At 40.8% G+C, this 23,159-nt stretch overlaps 1 protein-coding gene across 1 annotated transcript in view; it reads left to right on the top strand.

Annotated features, from left to right (window-relative positions):
• The window catches only part of si:ch73-139e5.4 (heat-stable enterotoxin receptor), a 36,056-nt gene that overhangs the window by 8,345 nt on the left and 4,552 nt on the right, over positions 1–23,159 (top strand). Inside the window, exons 5-25 of the mRNA XM_034197194.1 lie at positions 5,494–5,612; positions 6,542–6,641; positions 6,725–6,839; positions 8,750–8,891; positions 11,406–11,488; positions 11,607–11,715; positions 11,895–11,976; positions 12,958–13,060; positions 14,089–14,148; positions 14,212–14,283; positions 14,371–14,475; positions 14,850–14,936; positions 15,296–15,428; positions 15,550–15,687; positions 16,747–16,823; positions 16,900–16,991; positions 17,097–17,255; positions 19,502–19,694; positions 20,655–20,829; positions 21,783–21,881; positions 22,846–22,940. Coding sequence (XP_034053085.1) covers positions 5,494–5,612; positions 6,542–6,641; positions 6,725–6,839; positions 8,750–8,891; positions 11,406–11,488; positions 11,607–11,715; positions 11,895–11,976; positions 12,958–13,060; positions 14,089–14,148; positions 14,212–14,283; positions 14,371–14,475; positions 14,850–14,936; positions 15,296–15,428; positions 15,550–15,687; positions 16,747–16,823; positions 16,900–16,991; positions 17,097–17,255; positions 19,502–19,694; positions 20,655–20,829; positions 21,783–21,881; positions 22,846–22,940 — 2,338 coding nt within the window. The remainder of the gene's footprint in view (positions 1–5,493; positions 5,613–6,541; positions 6,642–6,724; positions 6,840–8,749; positions 8,892–11,405; positions 11,489–11,606; positions 11,716–11,894; positions 11,977–12,957; positions 13,061–14,088; positions 14,149–14,211; positions 14,284–14,370; positions 14,476–14,849; positions 14,937–15,295; positions 15,429–15,549; positions 15,688–16,746; positions 16,824–16,899; positions 16,992–17,096; positions 17,256–19,501; positions 19,695–20,654; positions 20,830–21,782; positions 21,882–22,845; positions 22,941–23,159) is intronic.

Genomic DNA, 23,159 nt, shown 5'->3' with positions numbered 1-23,159 from the left:
AAGTCCTACATTATTCAACTAAAATAAAGAAGTAAAAAAACCAATAAATTTGGCTTGATATAGAGTAAGAAAAAGGTTGATAAACGCTGTGAGAATGGATCTGCGGAGAGCATTTCGCCGCGATCCCAACTCGTCTATTACCAACGTTCAGGGAGCTCTATGCAAGTCAAGGGGACTCCCTGATAGTTGAAACTCGACGCTAAAGGGCCCAACGCAAGGGGGTTGCGTTGGAAAGTGACGACAGGGACCCTGACATAAAGTCAACAACGAGTTGGGAGTGAGAATGTGTTGCTGTTACACTCTAATAGAACCTCGAGAGGTCAGAGAGGGGAAAGGTTTTGGATAAAGAGAAAATGGAATAAATAGATTACAGGAGTAGAAAGAGAATAGATTTAGAAGAATGAGAAGTAGTAATAACCTTAGTTTTAAATATAAGATCTACATTTTTAGGATTTAAGTGAAAGAGTAAGAACTCAAATGTAGGTGAAGAGGCACAACGTGTCTACATCAATGCACTCTTATTAGATTATTTTATCAGCTATAAGCTTTAAGGTCTTAAGCATACTCTTAAAAACGGATAGGGTGTCTGCCGCCCGAACACAAACTGGAAGCTGATTCCACAAAAGTGGAGTTTGATAAGAAAAGGCTCTGGCTCCCATTGTACTTTTAGAGACTCTAGGAACAACCAACAACCCTGCATTCTTGGAACGCAATGCCCTAGTAGGACAGTAGGGTATAATGAGTTCTTTAAGGTAAGATGGCGCCTGCCCATTAAGGGCTTTGTAGGCGAGAAGAAGAATTTTAAATTCTATCCTGTGTTCTATAGGGAGCCAGTGTAAGGCAGCCAGAACAGGAGTAATGTGGTCCCTTTTCCTAACTCTGGTTAGTACACGAGCTGCAGCATTTTGAATCAGCTGAAGCGACTTAACGGACTTCTTGGTACACCCTGATAATAAAGAGTTACAATAATCCAGCCTAGAAGTAACAAATGCATGGACTAGTTTCTCTGCATCGGTTTGAGGCAAGATATGCCTGATTTTTGGAATGTTACGTAGATGGAAGTAGGCGGTCCTTGAAATTGATTTTATGTGGGCGTTAATCAAATATAACACCAAGGTTCCTTACAGTCTCACTGGAGGCCAAATTAATGCCATCCATAATTAGTATATCTTTAATCAAATAAAATCAAGTTTTATTTATATAGCACATTTATAAACGATTTTTGGTCGAGCCAAAGTGCTGTACATAAAATAAAAATAGCCTACAGTAGAGACACGTTACAGCAAATACAACAGCACAGATTGTTCAGAATAACGACACCCTCTATCCTTAGACCCTCACATCGTACAAGGAAAAACTTCCGGAGAAAACCCACAGTTTAAAGGGAAACATGGGAGAAACCTCAGGGAGAGCAACAGAGGAGGGATCCCTCTCCCAGGACGGACAGACATGCAATAGATGCCGTGTGTAAATCGAAGAGATAATACATTTTACAGCATATAGACCGAATGTTAGGAAATGCATGTGTCTGTAATAAGAAGATGAATCCACAAGGATGTCAGCTACAATCCTGTGGAAGCCATCAGGGAAGCAGCATGCCGAGACCCAAGGCAGGACCGCAGAGACAGGTTCAGCCACGACCCGAAGTCCACGACTTAATCCAGAACTCAGGATAGAGGATCCAAGACACAGGATTATGACTTTAGATAATTTGTAGGGCCGGGACTCGATTAAAAAAATTAATCTAATTAATTAGAGGCTTTGTAATTAATTAATCGAAATTAATCGCATTTTTAATCACATGTAAATATTTGACCTAAGAACAGTGAGAAGCAATTTTTTTCACATGGATTTTAGTATACCATTAGGCGCATTCACACCGCAGTACTTTTCCCACAAAGGTTCATGAGAACTTAGTTCATGAGAACTCTTTGAACCTGGGGGTGGATTAGGCAAATGAAGCCGCTGACGTCACTTCTTCTTCTTCTGCTTTGGGTTTACTGGCAGGCCGCAAACCACTTCACGGCGTATACTGCCGCCCAAAGTCCCCGGCCGGAAGTCCCCTGAGTTGGGGACTGGCTTCAGTAGAAGCTGCTGGGAGTCCCAGCAGCCTTCCGAGTAAATCGCCAGAACGCCGACACCTCCTCATCTCCACCGCTCCCATGTTTTATTTTGTGTTGCCATAAGTTAGTCTCTCTGCGTTTCTGCGCTGGGCTAATGCTAATAATGCTAATGCGAGGATAATAAAATGGCGGCTTCACAACACTTTTTGGGAGTTTTACGGGGCGTGGCCAATCAGAAATATAGCTCTTTTCCGCACGAAAGTCCCTGCTCTCTAGCAGCTCTCTGCTCTCTAGCAGGGACTTTCGTGGGGGTAAAAAGGTTCTCATGAACTAATTTTAGTACCGGCTCTTTTTGGTGTGAACGCGATAAAAGAGGCTAACGTCCATGCTAGCTTCCACGCTAGCTGCTATATGTTTTGCATTGAGGTGATACTTGAGGCTTGATGTGCTGCGGTGATATGCGAATTCCTTTTTGCATAATTTGCACACAACCGTGCTCTTATCGACGCTTCCATCCGTCCGTTTTTTAAAACAACATTTCCCACTGTTGTTCACTGTGGTTTGTTGTTGTCTGAAGTCACGAACGTTAGTTGGTGCTCCAGTATAATCGGTACGCCTGAAACTCATCCAGTGAGAAACGTTCCGCGGTGCAAAAATAAGTGCGATTAAAATGCGTTAATTTTTTTAACGCGTTAATTTTTGTGTAATTAATTAATCTTAATTAACGCGTTAAAGTCCCAGCCAGCCCTAATAATTTGTTTCGTAGATTCTTTGGGCCGAGTACAATAACTTCAGTTTTGGTCGTGTTTAACATCAAAACGTTTAAGGTCATCCACGTTTTTAAGTCCTTGAGGCAGTCTTGAATTTTATTTAGATGATTGGTTTCATCAGGCTTGATAAATATAGTCCGCATAACAGTGGAAATTTACAGAATGATTCCTTATAATATTGCCTAGCGGAAGATCAGCTTTCTTGTTATTTACAAGTACATTTCAACACATATCGAAGCCTGTACAAAGGGCTATTCAATTAGTTTGGAATGGGGCCGGTTGATGAAAATGATCCAAAGCAAGGGGCTGGGAAAAAGATGGCTTGAGATATGAGCAATCATATTAAGAGCTTCAGATACAATAAATACTACAACAGCATAGTGGAGTGCATATATTGTGTTTAATTAAATCAAACAACATAGCCCCAAACATAGCCTCAAGGCCTTTATAGATCCAAATGGCAAGTTCAGAACTCAGTAGGCCTACATGTGAAGCTAATTTAACCATCAACATCATTTAATTTGATTTAATTTAGCTGAAATTACATTACATTACATTGCATTTAGCTGACGCTTTTATCCAAAGCGACTTACAATAAGTGCGTTCGTCCAACAAAATACAACTTGAAGAAAACAGAATCATAAAAGTACATCAGGTTTCATAGAGCAAAAACATTTCAAGTGCTACTCAACTGGCTTTAGAAAAGCCAGTCCTTTGATGATGAAATGATCTAATCATTCACGCAGAGATGCAATAAATGACAGTTTGTCACTACAGTAGCTAGTAGGTGGGTTGTCACTACAGTAGCTAATAGGTGGGTTGTCACTACAGTAGCTAGTAGGTGGGTTGTCACTACAGTAGCTAGTAGGTGGGTTGTCACTACAGTAGCTAGTAGGTGGGTTGTCACTACAGTAGCTAGTAGGTGGGTTGTCACTACAGTAGCTAGTAGGTGGGTTGTCACTACAGTAGCTAGTAGGTGGGTTGTCACTACAGTAGCTAATAGGTGGGTTGTCACTACAGTAGCTAATAGGTGGATTGTCACTACAGTAGCTAGTAGGTGGGTTGTCACTACAGTAGCTAGTAGGTGGGTTGTCACTACAGTAGCTAGTAGGTGGGTTGTCACTACAGTAGCTAGTAGGTGGGTTGTCACTACAGTAGCTAGTAGGTGGGTTGTCACTACAGTAGCTAGTAGGCGAGTTGTCACTACAGTAGCTAGTAGGCGAGTTGTCACTACAGTAGCTAGTAGGTGGGTTGTCTCTACAGTAGCTAGTAGGCGGGTTGTCACTGCAGTAGCTAGTAGGTGGGTTGTCACTACAGTAGCTAATACTGTAGGTGGGTTGTCACTACAGTAGCTAGTAGGTGGGTTGTCACTACAGTAGCTAATACTGTAGGTGGGTTGTCACTGCAGTAGCTAGTAGGCGAGTTGTCACTACAGTAGCTAGTAGGTGGATTGTCACTGCAGTAGCTAGTAGGTGGGTTGTCACTACAGTAGCTAATAGGTGGGTTGTCACTACAGTAGCTAATAGGTGGGTTGTCACTACAGTAGCTAGTAGGTGGGTTGTCACTACAGTAGCTAGTAGGTGGGTTGTCACTACAGTAGCTAATAGGTGGGTTGTCACTACAGTAGCTAATAGGTGGGTTGTCACTACAGTAGCTAGTAGGTGGGTTGTCACTACAGTAGCTAGTAGGTGGGTTGTCACTACAGTAGCTAGTAGGTGGGTTGTCACTACAGTAGCTAGTAGGTGGGTTGTCACTACAGTAGCTAGTAGGTGGGTTGTCACTACAGTAGCTAGTAGGTGGGTTGTCACTACAGTAGCTAGTAGGTGGGTTGTCACTACAGTAGCTAGTAGGCGAGTTGTCACTACAGTAGCTAGTAGGTGGATTGTCACTGCAGTAGCTAGTAGGTGGGTTGTCACTACAGTAGCTAATACTGTAGGTGGGTTGTCACTACAGTAGCTAGAAGGTGGGTTGTCACTACAGTATCTTCTAGTAGGTGGGTTGTCACTACAGTAGCTAGTAGGTGGGTTGTCACTACAGTAGCTAGTAGGTGGGTTGTCACTACAGTAGCTAGTAGGTGGGTTGTCACTACAGTAGCTAGTAGGTGGGTTGTCACTACAGTAGCTAGTAGGTGGGTTGTCACTACAGTAGCTAGTAGGTGGGTTGTCACTACAGTAGCTAGTAGGTGGGTTCGAAAACCCGAGCCCGCCAGAGTTTTCAGGCAATGTCTCCCCCTCTATCTCTCAATTTAACACCCTCTCTGGAATAAAGGCATTCTGGCACAATTTTTAAAACTTTTTAACATTATACTCAAAGGGCCAGTAAATATCACTCCGGGGCCGGATTTGGCCCTTGGGCCGCTAATTGAATAGCCCTGCTGTACAATGCATTTTCTTTATTTAACAGTTCTGCATACTTTATAAACTCCTTTTCATTTAGACAAATTCAGTATTTTCCTCTCCCTGACGCTTGGCTATTTTATGTTAGGTCTTTGCAAATATAAACAGGGTACTTTTCTAATGTTTGACAAGGCTGTTTAGCAGCTTGTGTTCAGGTCTGACTTCATCCTGTAAAATACAAAAAAAGTTGCATATCTTTAAAACAAAAAACTGATCTTGGAGATGTCTTAAAAAATGTTTTGGTTTTGTGATTTTCTCCTACAGGTATATAAATGCACTTGATACAGACACAAGCGACTTTGCCAAAAAATATCAGAAAACGTCAGTGCGCGACCCAAAGGAACTGGATACAGTTTTGACAGCAAGCAACAGGTCAAGCAACCGTAAGTCTTTAAAAACACATACAGGGATTATTGTATATGTGTGCACGTTTTAAAAAAAGCTATCAGACACAGACTTCTGATAAAAGTCAGAAGTCCAGAAGAACCAACCCTTTTGTAGAATGGGTTGGTTGCCTTTTGTGAGTGAACTTTGATATTTATATCCCTAATTTTCAACATCAACTGCAAATGAGAGCAGAATCCGCTTTCTGTTGAACATTATGAGAGGAAAGCCTGCTGACAAGCTTTGTTATAGACAAACAAAGATTTAAAAATCTAATCTAATCGAATGATTGTCCTAAAGTGGAGGCCAAGAGGTACTAAGCCTCGATCCCCCTCTTTGAAGGCATTTTTATCTGAATTGTGTCTTGGTACCAGCATCCTGTTTTGTGAAATATTTTGCTGAATATTTAGTAAAGAAAACCAGTAAGGATATCATCTGAAAGTTGAGAATCTCCCCTTTCCAATGGTGTATAACTCAAAATGTGTTTAGGGGACGATGTGACTGATTTGGTCACATTTGTGAAAAACAAATATAATCTCGGAGAAAAATACAATATGTTGTCCTTGAAATATAATGAAGATTCTGCTCTATGGGAACGTACATTTTAGGACAACGTTGTATAGAAAATCTCCCTAAAGCTGCTGGTGTATTTAATAAAACAAAACCTTGTAACTTTGACTTTCAGAAGTGGATAATGGCACATTTCCCACTCTGAAACCCATGACTATAGCCTGTAGAATGATTAACACATACCATAGCTTTCTGTTCTACTTTGATGCAGCTATAAAAAGGCAATTTTAGGTTTGGTATTAACTCTAGATTCAAGGTTTAAGCGGACATTTAAATGGAAATCAAGGTCTCCCAAACACACAAAGCAAGACATGCATACATTAAGGGGTCTGTGGTTTGAATACATCTTTGTTTGCAGTGTTCATAATGTGTGGATCCCCGAAGGACGTAGAGGAGGTGAAGAGAGTCTCCCAAGCAAACAGCAAAGATATTCTCTTTGTCCTTATTGATCTTTTCAAGTCAGTGCCTCTTATATCTCTATTTCAATCTCTTTGCAGTCTGTCTTGTAAAATCTTACTGATACTTTCTACATGTGTCACAGTGATCAATATTACATCAACACATCGTCACTGCCGTCCATGAAGAACGTGTTGGTGGTGACAATGCCCAACACCAGAAACTACGTTATCAACACCGACCTGACAGACAACAACACGGTGAGGACACTTCACACATTACTTCCTCGTACTGCTAAAAGCAATAGTTGAAATTAGGGCCGGGACTCGATTAAAAAAATTAATCTAATTAATTAGAGGCTTTGTAATTAATTAATCGAAATTAATCGCATTTTTAATCACATATAAATATTTGACCTGAGAACAGTGACAAGCAATTTTTTTCACATGGATTTTAGTATACCATTAGGCGCATTCACACCGCAGTACTTTTCCCACAAAGGTTCATGAGAACTTAGTTCATGAGAACTCTTTGAACCTGGGGGTGGATTAGGCAAATGAAGCCGCTGACGTCACTTCTTCTTCTTCTGCTTTGGGTTTACTGGCAGGCCGCAAACCACTTCACGGCGTATACTGCCGCCCAAAGTCCCCGGCCGGAAGTCCCCGGAGTTGGGGACTGGCTTCAGTAGAAGCTGCTGGGAATCCCAGCAGCCTTCCGAGTAAATCGCCAGAACGCCGACACCTCCTCATCTCCACCGCTCCCATGTTTTATTTTGTGTTGCCATAAGTTAGTCTCTCTGCGTTTCTGCGCTGGGCTAATGCTAATAATGCTAATAAAATAGCGGCTTCACAACACTTTTTGGGAGTTTTACGGGGCGTGGTTTGCAATCCGCCCAGCCAATCAGAAATATAGCTCTTTTCTCACAAGAGAGCCGTACGAAAGTCCCTGCTCTCTAGCAGCTCTCTGCTCTCTAGCAGGGACTTTCGTGGGGGTAAAAAGGTTCTCATGAACTAATTTTAGTACCGGCTCTTTTTGGTGTGAACGCGATAAAAGAGGCTAACGTCCACGCTAGCTTCCACGCTAGCTGCTATATGTTTTGCATTGAGGTGATACTTGAGGCTTGATGTGCTGCGGTGATATGCGAATTCCTTTTTGCATAATTTGCACACAACCGTGCTCTTATCGACGCTTCCATCCGTCCGTTTTTTAAAAGAACATTTCCCACTGTTGTTCACTGTGGTTTGTTGTTGTCTGAAGTCATGAACGTTAGTTGGTGCTCCAGTATAATCGGTACGCCTGAAACTCATCCAGTGAGAAACGTTCCGCGGTGCAAAAATAAGTGCGATTAAAATGCGTTAATTTTTTTAACGCGTTAATTTTTGTGTAATTAATTAATCTTAATTAACGCGTTAAAGTCCCGGCCCTAGTTGAAATATAATGATGCAAATAAGAAACTATACTTAGGTAGCTTAGCTTAGCATTAAGACTTTGAGCAGCATCAATGATATCTCTACTACAGTGTTTCTCAAACTTTTTCATACCAAGGACCACTTAACCAATACAAAAACACTCGCGGACCACCTAACTCCACAAATATCCAAAAACACATCGTTTTTTACAAATCGCCTGAAAATGGTACAAACAAGTGGCCACATGTGTGATGAAGGTGTTTATCTGGGCTATATCATGCAATTGAAAGTGAAACTTAAGCTCGCTCCATTGCGGAGATATTCCCGCGAGAGTGCGGAAAACTTAAATTAATTAATTAATATAAAATGTGAAATGTTACCAATATACTCACGGACCACTAGGGGGCGCCCACGGACCACACTTTGAGAAGCACTGCTCTACTACAAACTCCAGGCTGTTTGCTTGTCTAGTTAAAGGGCTGGTCCTCCCAATTTTTACTAATCTATGACTATTAACGCTGAGAAAATTCGAAATGTTTTCTACATTTTATTTTGAACATTTCACATTTTAATCTCAGAGAATATCCAGGTTTTTTTGTGTGAATTTACCACTTTCATTTTAGATAATATCCAAGATTTTCCCTTCTTTCCCAGGTCCATGATGTATTTATTTTTAACAATGGTCCTTGTACTAATTAAAAGTAATGCAGATAATTTTGGTTTTAATTACATCATTAATTTGTTCCTCTCTCTTTCTGCAGATGAATGATTACATGGCTGCGTACCACGACTCGGTGCTGATGATAGGCGAGGTGATGAGAGAGATAATTGAGAAGAATCAGTCGAACACTCAGCAGATGGAGTTTGTCGACGTGACTAAGTTCAGAAACACCTCCTTCAACGGTAAGAAAGGAGGAAGAGTTATTGGGTAAAAGGAGAAATTAACCTATCTTCCATTCCAGTAACAAGTATGGGTTTAATCCTCAAAGAAACCCATTTTAGATCCATTTCTAAGTGGGCATGGACGAATGTATTTATATTTTATTTAGCTAACATTACATAATAACACAGCTTACAAACATATTAAGCACTAACATATTAGTTCGCCAATGTTAGCCCAATGTTAGCCCAATGTTAGCCTAATGTTAGCGCTGCGTGTTTCCAAATCCCGCTAACGTTTCTTGCAAGTTAAGTTTATCCATATTTGTCTGTCTGAGAAATGTCATTTTACTGTCAGAATTATCTGAAGATAAATGGCTCGTGAAAAATACGACAAATCCCTACTTTGGTGGTGATTGGTTGGATAAAATTGGTCATGATCTGTGTTTGAATTCACTTCACCAACCTCACAGATACAGGATATTATCTCTTAGTGCGACGTCTCCCTTCTAAATGGTCTCTGTCATGACTGATGACTGCTTTTCTCATTAAAGGGATAGTGGAAATGGAACCTCAAATAGTTTCGTTTTAACTTATATACAAGCATAATTACGTACCAAAACAATCACACCTGATTAAAAAAATATAATAATTGCCTTACGCATGTTAGAAGCACTTTATTGCAGCTTCACCGAAGTCTTTTAGAAACGAAATGTTCGACTCAGCCAAACCGGAAGTGACGAAAACTTAGGAAGACGATACGATAACAAACCATGGCGTCTATGCAGAATGAACGTGGAAGGGCAAATATACCAGACAAAGAAGAAGGATTGTACGAGGTATCCAGTGATGATAGCGAGTCAGAAACATCCTCTCGGCTTTCCTACGAAAATGTCGTTTTAGGAACTGAATCTGAATCCGGTTCAGTAAGCGACGATGGTGACAATATTGAGCCAGACGATGGACCATTACGTCCTTATTTGTTCGAGCCCGAGCCCGAGGTGATGGTTCACGGCATGGGCAATGGCGAGGATGACCAGGACCAGGCGCCAGATGATGCACCCCTACGCACAAATAATCTTGACTGGTAGGTCCCTAAGCATAGCTCACGCATCTTAAGATCACCTGTAGCCTTTACAAATATTAATCATTGTTAACCAGTTAAGCCCGAAGGTCCCCCCAGTGGACCCCTCCCACAGTTTGTTTTCTCTCACATGTCTCAGGGCTTCTTAACATTTATGAAACTATTAATGTTTCATACCCTTTTAAAGGTAAGAAACTCCGCTAACTGACAATAAGAAGAATTGTTAGCTAGAAAAAACACAAGAGTAATACCAAGCCTTTGAATTAGCATTGAGCGAAACAATGCTAACTAATGCTAACGCTTTTTTACACACAACACACGGTAGAAATGCCCTTATTACTATCTTAACTGCACAAACAAGATATACGATTTAAAGCTGAGACTCCACAGATTCCACACATGTAATGTCATCACTGTAAGACCTCGAATTCCTGGAGCTATCAGCCAGAAAAGAGAAAGTAAACAACATCCGGTTCCAAAAATATTACAATAATTACGTCTTACCTTTTTTGATTTGTGATCAAAAGTTGTGTTCAACGGAATAAAAACGCATCTCAAGGTTAATCCAATGTCGTTGTGTCACGTAGAATTTTTTACTGATAATCAATCATCATATTTATGGCAATATACTTGGTATAAAGTATTGACACATCTATTCACCATAATTAAGGTCGGCTATTCACATGCAAATGCTATTGAATGTCCGCCATTGTTTGTGCCCGTCTTCCTATGCTCTCGTCATCACCCGAAGATTCCCGACGATTCCCGAAGTATTTCGTTTCATTGAGAGGGTGCAGTAACATTGAAAATAAAATGAAACTAGGCGCATGAAATTAAAAAAAATTGTTTATTATGCTTATTTTTAATAAAAATACATAAGTTAAACCCAAAATTCGCGGATTTCCACTATCCCTTTAAATTAGCCTAAACATGTTATATACATTTTTCCAAGTCTAATTTATCTGACTAGGTGTTATGTCCTGCAGGCAGCAGCTGTGTGTAATTGGGTGTGAATGTGTGAGTGAGAGACACACTGTCAGGCTTTTTTATACGTGTTTTTTTCACAAATGACCCAATAAAACAACTGATAACATTCAGCCACCAGATGACACACTGCGGTTGCCAGTTTCATGCAAAACCTGCACATCTCATGGCTAAGTGGTTTAGATTCCCACTTAGCTAACTAGAAAACATTAGCGTTATCAAAATTGAAGAGAAGAAGAATAAGAATTTATAAGAATCCGAATATTCAGTTGTACTTTTCTGAAAGCTTTGTTGTTGTGTCATTTTCTTGTGTTATTGTAATTATTCTATACTAAAAGGTATGAATAAGCTTTAACACTTCAGTGTACATAAGTACATGAACAGGAAACATACACCAGAGGCTGATTTCTGGGGACGTTGTTGTGAAAAAAGCTATATTTGTGAGAAAAACTGTTGATTTTCTTGCTCAGGAAGTGCTGGAACATACAAGCTGGACAAATATGGAGACAGAGACGTGAATCTCTCAGTCATTTACACCACCAATGACAACAAGGTACACTGTTCTCCTGACCTGATTATAATGCCAGAATCAACATATATAAAGGAACATCTGCTCCACTTTAAAAGGAAATCCTCCATGTATTGACTCTCTTGTCAAAATGTCTCCTCAGTACCAAGTGTTATTCAAATTCGACACCGAGCTCCAAGTAACCAAAGTGATCGACGCGAACCCTTCCTTCATCTGGGGGAAAAAGCTCCCTGATTCCACCCCAGACCAAGGTACACACACACACACACACACACACACACACACACACACACACACACACACACACACACACACACACACACACACACACACGTTTTTAGCGCTGTTTCAAAGTCTAAACACTGTTAAAAGATGCTTTTTCTACCTCTTCTCGACCAGTTTAAAACCTAAACTGTGTTTCTTTCTTCAGATTTGTCTATTCCCGATATAATCGTCATTGTGTTGGCTGTTACGGTGGTTGTCGTGGCCACCATCGCCTTCATCTTCTACAGGTCAGTGCACAGCCACCTCTAAATGGGGACATTATACTGAGTAAAGAGAGCTGAACGATCATGACAGCATACCATAATATCTAACACAGTGGTTCTCAACTGGTCAGGCCTCGGGACCCACTTTTTCCTTTGTCAATAAATCGCGACCCGAAATTTTGAACCACTCAAATCTATTCAACAAAAAATCGTGCTGTAATTTATACGCTTTTCAGCATACAATATGAATAAAGTGAAGTACAGTGCATACATCCCTTATATCCCTTCACAGAACTAAAGTATGCTTTAAAAAAGGTTTAATGAGATGATGGAATCAAAGCTGAACTGTATAACATAAAAAGACACATTTTTAGAAATACTAACATATAAACTACGCATTCTGGTACTCTGAGAAGAAAATAAATAAATCTATTACTACCCGATATATTAATAATACGGTTTTCTCATAACTTCAGTGAAAATGCTCCAAACGGCCCAAAACTTCACAGGTTTGGTAACGATGCAGCCATCAACGCATCTAATCGTATTATGGGGTATCATCAAATGCCGTTGCCATGGCGACAGATAATTCACCATCAAGTTAGTTCAAAAGTTTGCAGTTCAAATATTCTGCTGCTTTCCCAAGCCTTTTTACTTTCTTTTCTCATCTTAATACACATTCATTCACTACTACGTACATCTGGTATGTAACTCCTTCAGCCTATTTTCAGCTGCAGAACCCATTCAACTATTACATTATTCAGCTATTTCAGGACATCAAGGCTATACATGTTGTTGTTTATACCTTTTTTTAAACCTTTTCTTTTAAATATTAAGCTTTTTCTGCATTTTTGTAGCTAAAAGCAGCTACCATTCAGCTAATAACATATTCAGCTTTTTCTGCATTTTCAGCTAAATTTAGCCACAAATGTTCACAGTTTACAGCATTCGCACGCATTTTCTGCAGGAAATGCATTTTCTAGTTGATATTATTTGTCCCTGCAGACAGAACAGGAGGGACCGGCTGGTGAGGAAGCGCTGGTCTCACATCTCCTCTGATCTGGTCACTCAACTGGAGAACAACGAGCTCAACGTCGTCTCTCTTAAGGTGAGATAATATATTAAAGCTCTCAATCAGCACAAGGCAATGCAAGTTTATTTATACAGCACCTTTCAACACAAGGCAATTCAAAGTAATGTAATGGCTTTTGACAATTTTCATTTCATTTCAAACCTTTATTGAACCAGATTGGTCCCATTGAGATCATAGATCTCTTTTTCAAGGGAGACCTGCATTCAAGGGATACATTCATCAGAAAACAATATTTTCTGATGAATGTATTGATAAGACGAGATGTCCAAATTTCGGGGGTCATTGGCTGAAACATGTTACAGCATTACTACGTCGAAAACGGTTCCAATACAAATATTTCGTATATCAATATTTTAATAAGGTAGGACACTGGTTAATAATATTGTAGCGTGTTCAAGTAACCAAGGGATGTAAGATGTGCACAGTTATGATAAGTTTTACAGTTATGTAATGCACTGTTGTTGGGGGGAGAGACGGCCCCTTCCATATGAGTGTGTGTGTGTACGACGGGCATGAGGCGTGCATAACGGGACGAGTTGTGTTCGTATGTGGACAAGTCATACTCAGTGCGGTGAGCGCTGGCTTTATTGCTACTGTATCCGTAGCACCACACGCAATAGTTGGGACTGTGTACTGACGTCAGTAAAAAAGGTTTGCCCCCCAAGCGCAAATGTCAAACTCCGCCTATGCTCCCTTGTCTCTTATATGTCAACAACATCAGACAGATCTTTTTTAGCCTGGCTTCATCAATTTCCTGTTCTGAAAAAGAATGCACATTTTTCTTAGATAATGCCCAAAAAGCAGACATTACATTACATTGCATTTAGCTGACGCTTTTGTCCAAAGCGACTTACAATAAGTACATTCGACCAGGAAGTACATTCGACCAGGAAACATAAACAAATCATATCTAAAAACTTGTAATGCAAAAAATAATTGTCTTGCAGTTTGTAATACAGTCTGGAAGTTTCATGGTGATATCCATCAGGTAACTTTTTTACCCTAATCACCTTTACGTCATGTTTGCTCTGTTTCTCCATCAGATCGATGACGAGAGGAAAAAAATGAAATTCAAAATCCGCCGAGCGCACTACGATAAAAAGGTAAGCGGTAGATTTAAAATCAATCAATAAGCTTTTGCACAACAATAACATTTCATTTTTCAGATTGTGATCCTGAAGGAGCTCGAGCACTCAGACGGGAACTTTAACGAGACGCAGATGATTGAATTAAACGCCGTAAGAATTACAAACACTTCTGCAGGATATTTGTTATTGTTTTTTCTTTATATGATAATAAATAACCAGTTTCTTTTTCCCCTGCAGCTCATGCAGATCGACTATAACAACCTGACAAAGTTTTACGGCACGGTGAAGTTTGATGAGGGTGTGTTCGGAGTGTTTGAGTACGGAGAGAGGGGGTCGCTCAGGGTACGTTTGATACGCTCAGACCACTCAGGTGTTATATTAATGGTAGTGCAGTTTGAACATAAACCAATACTACCTAATAATGTCAGTAGTAGTATGTTAAAGAACGAGCAAGTAAAATGGAAGCCCTTAAACAACAATCTGTGAAAAAAAATGAACATTTGATCTCTAATGACAGATTTTATCAAAAATATTGAGTAAATATCTCAAAATAATGACTTATTCTCTCAAAGATCAAAGTAATAATGACTCTGTACCTCAATCTAATGACGGACTTTCTCAAAATGATGCTTCAATCTTAAAGTAATGAATATGTGTCTCAATGTAATGAGAATACAATAATTTTAACCACATTTAATGTCCTTTTCTTCCTCCAGTATGTGCTGAACGATAAGGTTTCGTACCCGGAGAACACCTTCATGGACTGGGAGTTCAAGATCTCCGTCATGTACGACATCGCTAAGGTGACATATTATTATTATATATAGGACAGTTTATAAGGTTCAAAGCGAGCTGAATGGTTTTTTTAGACTCAAAATGTACTTCTTAAACTGTGGATATGGACTATACGCGAGCTATTTAACCCGGGCCATTATTCCACTTAGCAGCATTCTGCATTAACTGTTCAACTTTTGCTATACTTATATCATTTTGAGCAATCATCTGGTTTTCAGCACTTAAATAATCATTATTATATCCAATGTCCCCCCAGAATAAAGTATAATTGATAACATTTTGATAATGCACTTAGTAATTGTTGTTGCAGTTCCCTCTTTTGGCCACTAGAGGTCAGTAGAGACTCTTTAATCTCCTCTCTCTGCAGGGCATGTCCTACCTTCACTCGAGTCACATCCAGGTTCACGGTCGCCTCAAATCCACAAACTGTGTGGTGGATAACCGCATGGTGGTGAAGATCACTGACTTCGGCTGCAACAGCTTCCTCAGCCCCGGGAAAGGTAAACAACAATAACAACAACAACAACAACAACAACACAACAGCTGCAATGCTCAAAACTCACTTCTCAAGTACTACACTGAAGTATGATTTGAGATACTCTCCTCTCCTCCTCCTCTCAGACCTGTGGACAGCTCCAGAACACCTCAGACGTCAGGGCACGTCTCAGAAAGGAGACGTTTACAGTTTCTCTATCATCGCTCAGGAGATCGTTCTGAGGAAGAGCACTTTCTACACCGAGCTCTGCGCCGACAGAGCGGGTGAGACAAACACACGCCGTCCAGAATGAAGCTCTGGAAAATCAGAATAAGCTATTCTTCTTTAATATCCTTTTTTAATTAAAAAAAATTACATGATTAGCCATTAAAGGTCACCTATCATGCTGTTTGTAGGCAATAGCAGAGGTCTCAGATATATAAAAAATATATTAAAAACATGTCTATGAAGTGCTTTGCTCCAAAAACCAAACAGATCACCCATTCTAGCCATGCCTCATATCCCTGTATTTCACTTCCTGTTTCAAAAGTTCTGATTTGGGTATAAAGCTTTAAATAAATAAAAAGGAGGGTCTGAGCTCAAGCGCGACCCGGCAGCTACTGTCTAAACTAAATGCTGCCGTGATGAAACGCCATATCATGGATTATCAAGGATTCTCTCTGAAACAGTCTGGAGCTCAAAGGCTTTCTCTCTTGCCGGTTATACCACAAGCTGAGTTCCTTTTTACTTCCTGCTTCTTCACACACATGCTCTCCAGTACAGGTTAGCTCTGAGTGTTAGCGATGCTAATGTAAACAAAGACCATATTACGTCCAAAACAGTCGTGCATTGTTTCTGATAGCAACGTTTTTGATTGGGCCGTGGGTCCACATTTCAGATATTACGTCATATCGGACAACAATCTGGATCAGCTCCGTTGTTCCCCGTTTTTAGAGATTTGGGTACGGAGGAAAAGAGAGAGGGTTTTATTTTCTGACGCTGCGTGAGTTCCCCGACACACCGGGGACACATAGTTATGTATAAAAGACATCAGGAAGTGCATTTTGCATGATAGGTCCCCTTTAAGTACCACATAATTATGTATGTATACCGAAAGAAAAACAAGATTAGAAAATATTGCAAAGTGCTGTGAAAATGAAGATGTGAAATGAGAGCAAAGAGATTTATTAATACGATACGATACAATAATACTTTAATGGTCAGATCATCAAGTCTGAAATTTGACTTGCATCACAGCAGCTATTAAGAATATGACAAGGCTGCAGCGTACGTACTAGATGATGGTGAAAGAGGATAAATGTGTGTGTGTGTGTGTCTAACAGAAAAGCTTGCCAAGGTCATCATGTCGTACTTCAGACCTGACCTTAACTTTGAGACAGCTTCAGAGAAAGAGTTAGAGGTGAGTAAATACCAACTTCATCTGCTTCTAGTCGTCTGAATTGAGTATTTAAAACGTTGTTACCTTCCTCTCGTAGGTGTACATGTTGGTAAAAAGCTGCTGGGAAGAAGATCCAGAGAGAAGACCGGACTTTAAGAGGGTGGAAAACTGTCTGGGGAAAATCATCAGGTAATGCTTTTCACTCATTACTTCATTTTGCCTTTTTCTGCCGAGCTCTGTGAAATTGATAGCATACAGTATGTGTTAAAGTGTTTCCCTTCTGTTGTCCTTTAGTAAAATTCATAACCAGGACAATGAGAGCTACATGGACAACATGATCCGCCGCCTGCAGATGTACTCGAGGAACCTGGAGAACCTGGTGGAGGAGAGAACAGTTCTCTATAAAGCTGAGAGGGACCGAGCAGACTGCCTCAACTTCATGCTGCTGCCCGGGTCTGTTCACACTGGAAACAGCACACTATAACATCAACACAATGGTCTGAAAACATAGAAATATGGCAGCATTTAAGAGGCAATAAGTATTTAGTGTACCATTGTCTAAGTCTGATCTCTTGGATGTTTTTACTAAAAGAAAATAAAGTTTTGAACGTGTAACATTTCTGAGTTTCTTTTTTTCATCTGTAAATCAGTTGAAAAACATAAATTCCCATAAAATAATCCCTTTATTTTAATTTATGAAACGGGTGACACAGTTATTAATATCAAATCTTAAAATATGGATTACCGGATGTTTCTTTTTCTCACTTTACTCTCAGGACGGTTCAGATCAAATCAAATCAAGTTTTATTTATATAGCACATTTATAAACGAGACAAAGTGCTGTACATATAATAAAAATAGCCTACAGTAGAGACACTTTACAGCAAATACAACAACACAGACTGTTCGGAATAACGACACCCTCTGTCCTTAGACCCTCTGTCCTTAGACCCTCACATCGTACAAGGAAAAACTTCTGGAGAAAACCCACAGTTTAAAGGGAACATGGGAGAAACCTCAGGGAGAGCAACAGAGGAGGGATCCCTCTCCCAGGACGGACAGACGTGCAATAGATGCCGTGTGTAAATCGAAGAGATAATACATTTTACAGCATATAGACCGAATGTTAGGAAATGCATGTGTCTGTAATAAGAAGATGAATCCACGAGGATGTCAGCTACAATCCTGTGGAAGCCATCAGGGAAGCAGCATGACGAGACCCAAGGCAGGACCGCAGAGACAGGTTCAGATACTGTTATATAAAAATAAAAACCCTGAAAAGGACCTGGAAAGCGGTCCCACCCGTGCTGCACAATCTTGCAACACCTCATTGGGGTCATCTTTAAAAAGCCACTTGTTTTACTGAAATAAAACAAGATTAGATAAACCGGTACCACTTTACAATAAGACTACCCTTATTTATTAATTAGGTTGTGAACACTTTATAAATCATTAATAAGCTTTTATAAGACATGAGATAAACAGGGCGACTATGACCGGTTGCTTGCCAAATAGTGAGCCCACATTTATCTGTACTGCTAAGCCTTATATTGGCTACTTATGGCGCATTTCCACTGCAGGGCCTCGCACAGCTTAGTTAGGCCTTGGTAGGCCAGGCTCACTTTATGCAGCGTTTCCATTACAGTTTAGTAGCTGGGGCAGTAACTATAGTAACGCAGTGTAGGCGGAGCCGTGACGTCATCTTCAATGCGAAACACAAAACCAACATCAGCCGTTAGCTGTTAGCACTCAGAGCTCACAGCTCCTCATATCTGTTCAGAAACTAGACAAAAGTTAAACAAGTACAAACCACAGACTGCCTGTGTCATGGCGAGTACAGTCTCTGGTTTATTTATGTCTGTAGGCCGTTGTTGTGAGTGTGGACGGTCGGAGCATATACAACGTTAGCTTAGCCGATCTCCATTCAGAAAACACGCATTTTAAAAGGTGTTTCGCCTGCCGTCTGTCTGCAGACTTGTCAAAGCATTAATTCATGGTTTTTACTAACCGGTATCAGTATGTTGTTACTTCGGCATAATTTTGAAACGTGTATTACAATTAAATCACGGTAAAATATGTTCATTTTGTTGTAGTTGTAGCCCCCTTGCCAGCGATTCTCTCTCTCTAGTTTAGCATACTCAGCCCGGTTGTTGGCCCGGAAAGAACCTCGATTTTGGAGAGCCAGAAAACTGTGAGAAAGTACCCGCTAGCCAGATCTACGCCTAGTGGAAACGCAACCAAAAACGGGCCGGGCACAGCACTTAAACCGCGCTGTAGTGGAAATGCGCCATTAGCTTACTTCGTCTCCTTCATCAGCCAGCATCCTTGGTATCTGTTGCTCACTGAGTTGATTCTCGCTAAGTAGCCAATATAAGGCTTAGTCATCTTTCCAAATAGAGAGCCTGTGTTGATGTATGTTAGAACTTTATAAATGCTTCTTAAAGGTGAACGCTTTGTCTTTGAGTGATTCCTATAGTACTACGTCTGACTTAATTGACACTTTAAGGAAATGCATTCATACAATGTGCCAAAATGTACGCACGTCATCTGCTTTGTTTGTAATTTTTGTAAACACTTTGAGCAAAACCGCATGTGTAAACATTCTTTTGTATAATAAGAATAAAAAATGTAAGCAAAATGATAAATAAAGCCTCAACAACAGGAATGAAAAGTGGATCCTCTTGTCCTCTCTCTCTCAGCCCGGTGGTGAAAAGCCTGAAGGAGTCAGGCGTCGTGGAGCCAGAGCTTTACGAAGAAGTGACGATTTACTTCAGTGACATCGTGGGCTTCACCACTCTGTGTCAGTACAGCACGCCCATGGAGGTGGTGGACATGCTGAACGACATCTACAAGGGCTTCGACAGCATCGTGGACCACCACGACGTCTACAAGGTGCTCCAATCACACCAGGAAGATCAGATAGCAATGACCAAGGGCATGGTGTTAGGGATATTTAAAGGTCACCTATTATGCAAAATCCACTTCTTCATGTCTCTTCTACATCAACATGTGTCCCCTCTTCTTCATGTCTCTTCTACATCAACATGTGTCCCCTCTTCTTCATGTCTCTTCTACATCAACATGTGTCCCCTCTTCTTCATGTCTCTTCTACATCAACATGTGTCCCCTCTTCTTCATGTCTCTTCTACATCAACATGTGTCCCCTCTTCTTCATGTCTCTTCTACATCAACATGTGTCCCCTCTTCTTCATGTCTCTTCTACATCAACATGTGTCCCCTCTGTGGAAAGAGACTCTGAAAGTTTCAGGAACAAAGATTCTCTCTCTTTTTGATCCATTTCTATAAAAACCTGTCTGAAAATGAGCTGATCAGATTTTGGCCACTTTATGATGTCATAACGATGTTTTGTCTTGTGTAACCATTAGCCAATCAGCAACCAAGGTAACCCCCCCCCTTATCACCTGCATTTCATCTAAAGTAACAGACAGAGGGTGTTTCTCAATGTCCACTACGTCATCGAGTCCCACCGAAGGACTGTTCCAGTGTCCAGGATCCTTGGAATTCTACCGAGGCCGGCGTCCTTCGTTGCGGGAAATTTCGAGACGCACACCTGTTAGCCTGTTCCACCATTCTTCGTGTTCCGAGGATAGGAAGGATTCTTGCCTCGCTTCTGAAGAACCTGACTCGGAAGACATGTGCTACCAAGGAAGCATCCTCGACATTGAGAAACACCCAGTGAATCAGCACTTTTGAAACAGGGCAGAGACAGGCTCTGGATATATCTGAGACCTATAATATATTGATGAAAAACATGATAATAGGGGACCTTAAAGTTACAGGACTAAACACACACCCACCTCAGACTTCATGGTTTCCTCTGTGTTTCCTCAGGTGGAGACGATCGGCGACGCCTACATGGTGGCCTCCGGGCTGCCGATGAGAAACGGGAACAGACACGCGGTGGATATCTGCCGCATGGCGCTGGATATTCTGGCGTTCATGGGAACGTTCCAGCTCCGACACCTGCCCGGCATCCCCGTGTGGATCCGCATCGGAGTTCACTCAGGTACAATCTGAAGTCTGGACAGTGATAGCGGGTTTTCTTTACAATAAAATGACCAGAAAGTAGAGTGCAAATCTCCACAAAAAGAGGATAAACAGGGTCATGTTAGGGTTTGAAAATGAGTACTATATGATAACTTTACAAATGATCACTCAATCAGCAAATAGAAACAAAATATGAATGATTACTTACCTACACATTTTCAGAAATCTTTCACAAAAGAATCTGATATAATATATTTCTCACCTTAGAACTTTTCTCAGATTTCTCACCATAAATAAAATGTAATTTTAAACAAAGCTCTCCCAGTCCTGCTGATAACCAATCAGAAATATACTGTATATTGTGGGGGAAACTTCTGTGTAGCAATGAATGAGACACGGAGCTGGAGCTCTGCTGTTAAACACTGATAGTTTATTTGGAGCTTCGGCCGGAAAATTCACAAAACAATTCAAAGAGTCAGAGGTTCTGACTTCACGGTAGAGAAGAAGTCTACCCCAGACCCGTATATTTAGCTAGTTCAGAGAGTAATCAACATTGTGCATAACAAGATAGAATCACCTCTATCAGCTGACGCCAACAGGCAGGATCAGGGAGACACAACACTGAGAGCACAGCAGCCAAGGTTACAGGTGCGTGTGCTCAGTCAGGACAGAACTGATAAACTGGGTCACAGTTATGGGCCTTGGAAAATATTTCCCCAACATATATATGTTATTTCTAATTACATGTTTTTTTATTATATAAACCTCCATTCGTAGATGGGTTTGGTCTCAATTTTAAACACAGCATCTGCATATTAATTCTCTACCTGACGTGTAACGATGCACTAAATTCAGGCACGATATGAGATAAATAAATCCCTCACCACCATCTTGACTGTAACCTCTCTGATCGTTCCTCTTATTTTCTTCTATCAGTGGTATTGATATAATCCTGTCTTTATGTGTGTCCAGGTCCGTGTGCAGCGGGGGTTGTTGGGATAAAGATGCCCAGATATTGTTTGTTTGGAGACACGGTGAACACGGCGTCTCGTATGGAGTCATCAGGACATCGTGAGTAGAGAGATAAAGAACCTGCAGACAGTACAGATCACTCACACACTGATCAGTACTCATTACTCAGAACTCCTTAAAGCCCGCGTCACACTGTCCCGACATTGACACCAGATGGACACACGAATATGGAATTGTGAATATCGCATGAAGATGGCCCCGAACTTGGTCAACAGCCAAGCAACAGCCGAAGCAAGTACGATGCCTACAGAAGGCCACACGATGGCACACGAACACACACTCCGTCATGTTGTTTCCATAGCAACAACAACAACTTCCTGTCAACAGCGTAAACTCGCCTTCAAAAAGAAAAGCATCTAAATAAAACAGGAAGTTAACCTAAATTACATTTAAGACATACAACTGCAACGAAAGTAACAAAAACAATGTCATATCCTTTTCAGTTTCACAGAACACAAATTGTACTATAATACGATGGCTACACGACGGCATTGCGAGTGCTTCACGTAGTTGTGTTGCCTTCTTAAGACAATCGGCAGCTTCTTGTTTCCTTCGTATTGTCTTTGTGAGGCGAAAAATGCCCGATGGCACCGACGATCACACGAAGTAAAGATGAAGATGACACGACTTGACACGATGCCCTCACGATGGCCTTACAAAGGGCAAAATGGACACACGAATTCAACACGAAAATGAACCTTCGCAAGGTCCTTCGGCAATTTGTTGGCATGCCAAAGATTTTGCCACCGCTCACGAAGTTGCTGCCGGAGCCTGAGAAACTCCACCGGCGGTCATACGATGGCTTAAGATGCCCTCACGAATGGCCCGATGTTGTTACGATGAGAGCCGAATTTGAACATTTCCTTTATCGTGTGTCCATCTGGTGTCAATGTCGGGACAGTGTGACGCGGGCTTTACAGAACACACAGATCAATCTAATTCAATAAACCAACCAGAGCCTGAAGAACAGAAGCCTGTTGTTTCATCTTTTAATTTCCTGCAGCGCTGCGGATCCACGTCAGCCAGCCCACTGTAAACATCCTGCAGAGGACCGACTGCAGGTTCGAGTACGAGATGAGAGGAGAGACATATCTGAAGGTGAAGATAGACCTCTATATTAAGTTCAATTATTCACATAGAAGCCGGTCAGACAGAAGCAGATTAACTCAAGTACTGTTGAGGATAATTTTGAGTTAAATGTATTTTACTTAAGTATTTTAATGTAATGCTTTTTAATACTTCTTCTCCAATACTTATTGTACTTTTTAGTAAAGCATTACTATTGATCAAACCAGCAACATAACTGTTTTAGGTACA

The sequence above is a fragment of the Gymnodraco acuticeps genome, unplaced genomic scaffold (genome assembly GCF_902827175.1).
Source record: "Gymnodraco acuticeps unplaced genomic scaffold, fGymAcu1.1, whole genome shotgun sequence".
NCBI lineage: Eukaryota > Metazoa > Chordata > Actinopteri > Perciformes > Bathydraconidae > Gymnodraco > Gymnodraco acuticeps.
Note: the sequence above shows the minus strand (reverse complement) of the source record. Positions and strands in the feature narration are given on the sequence as shown.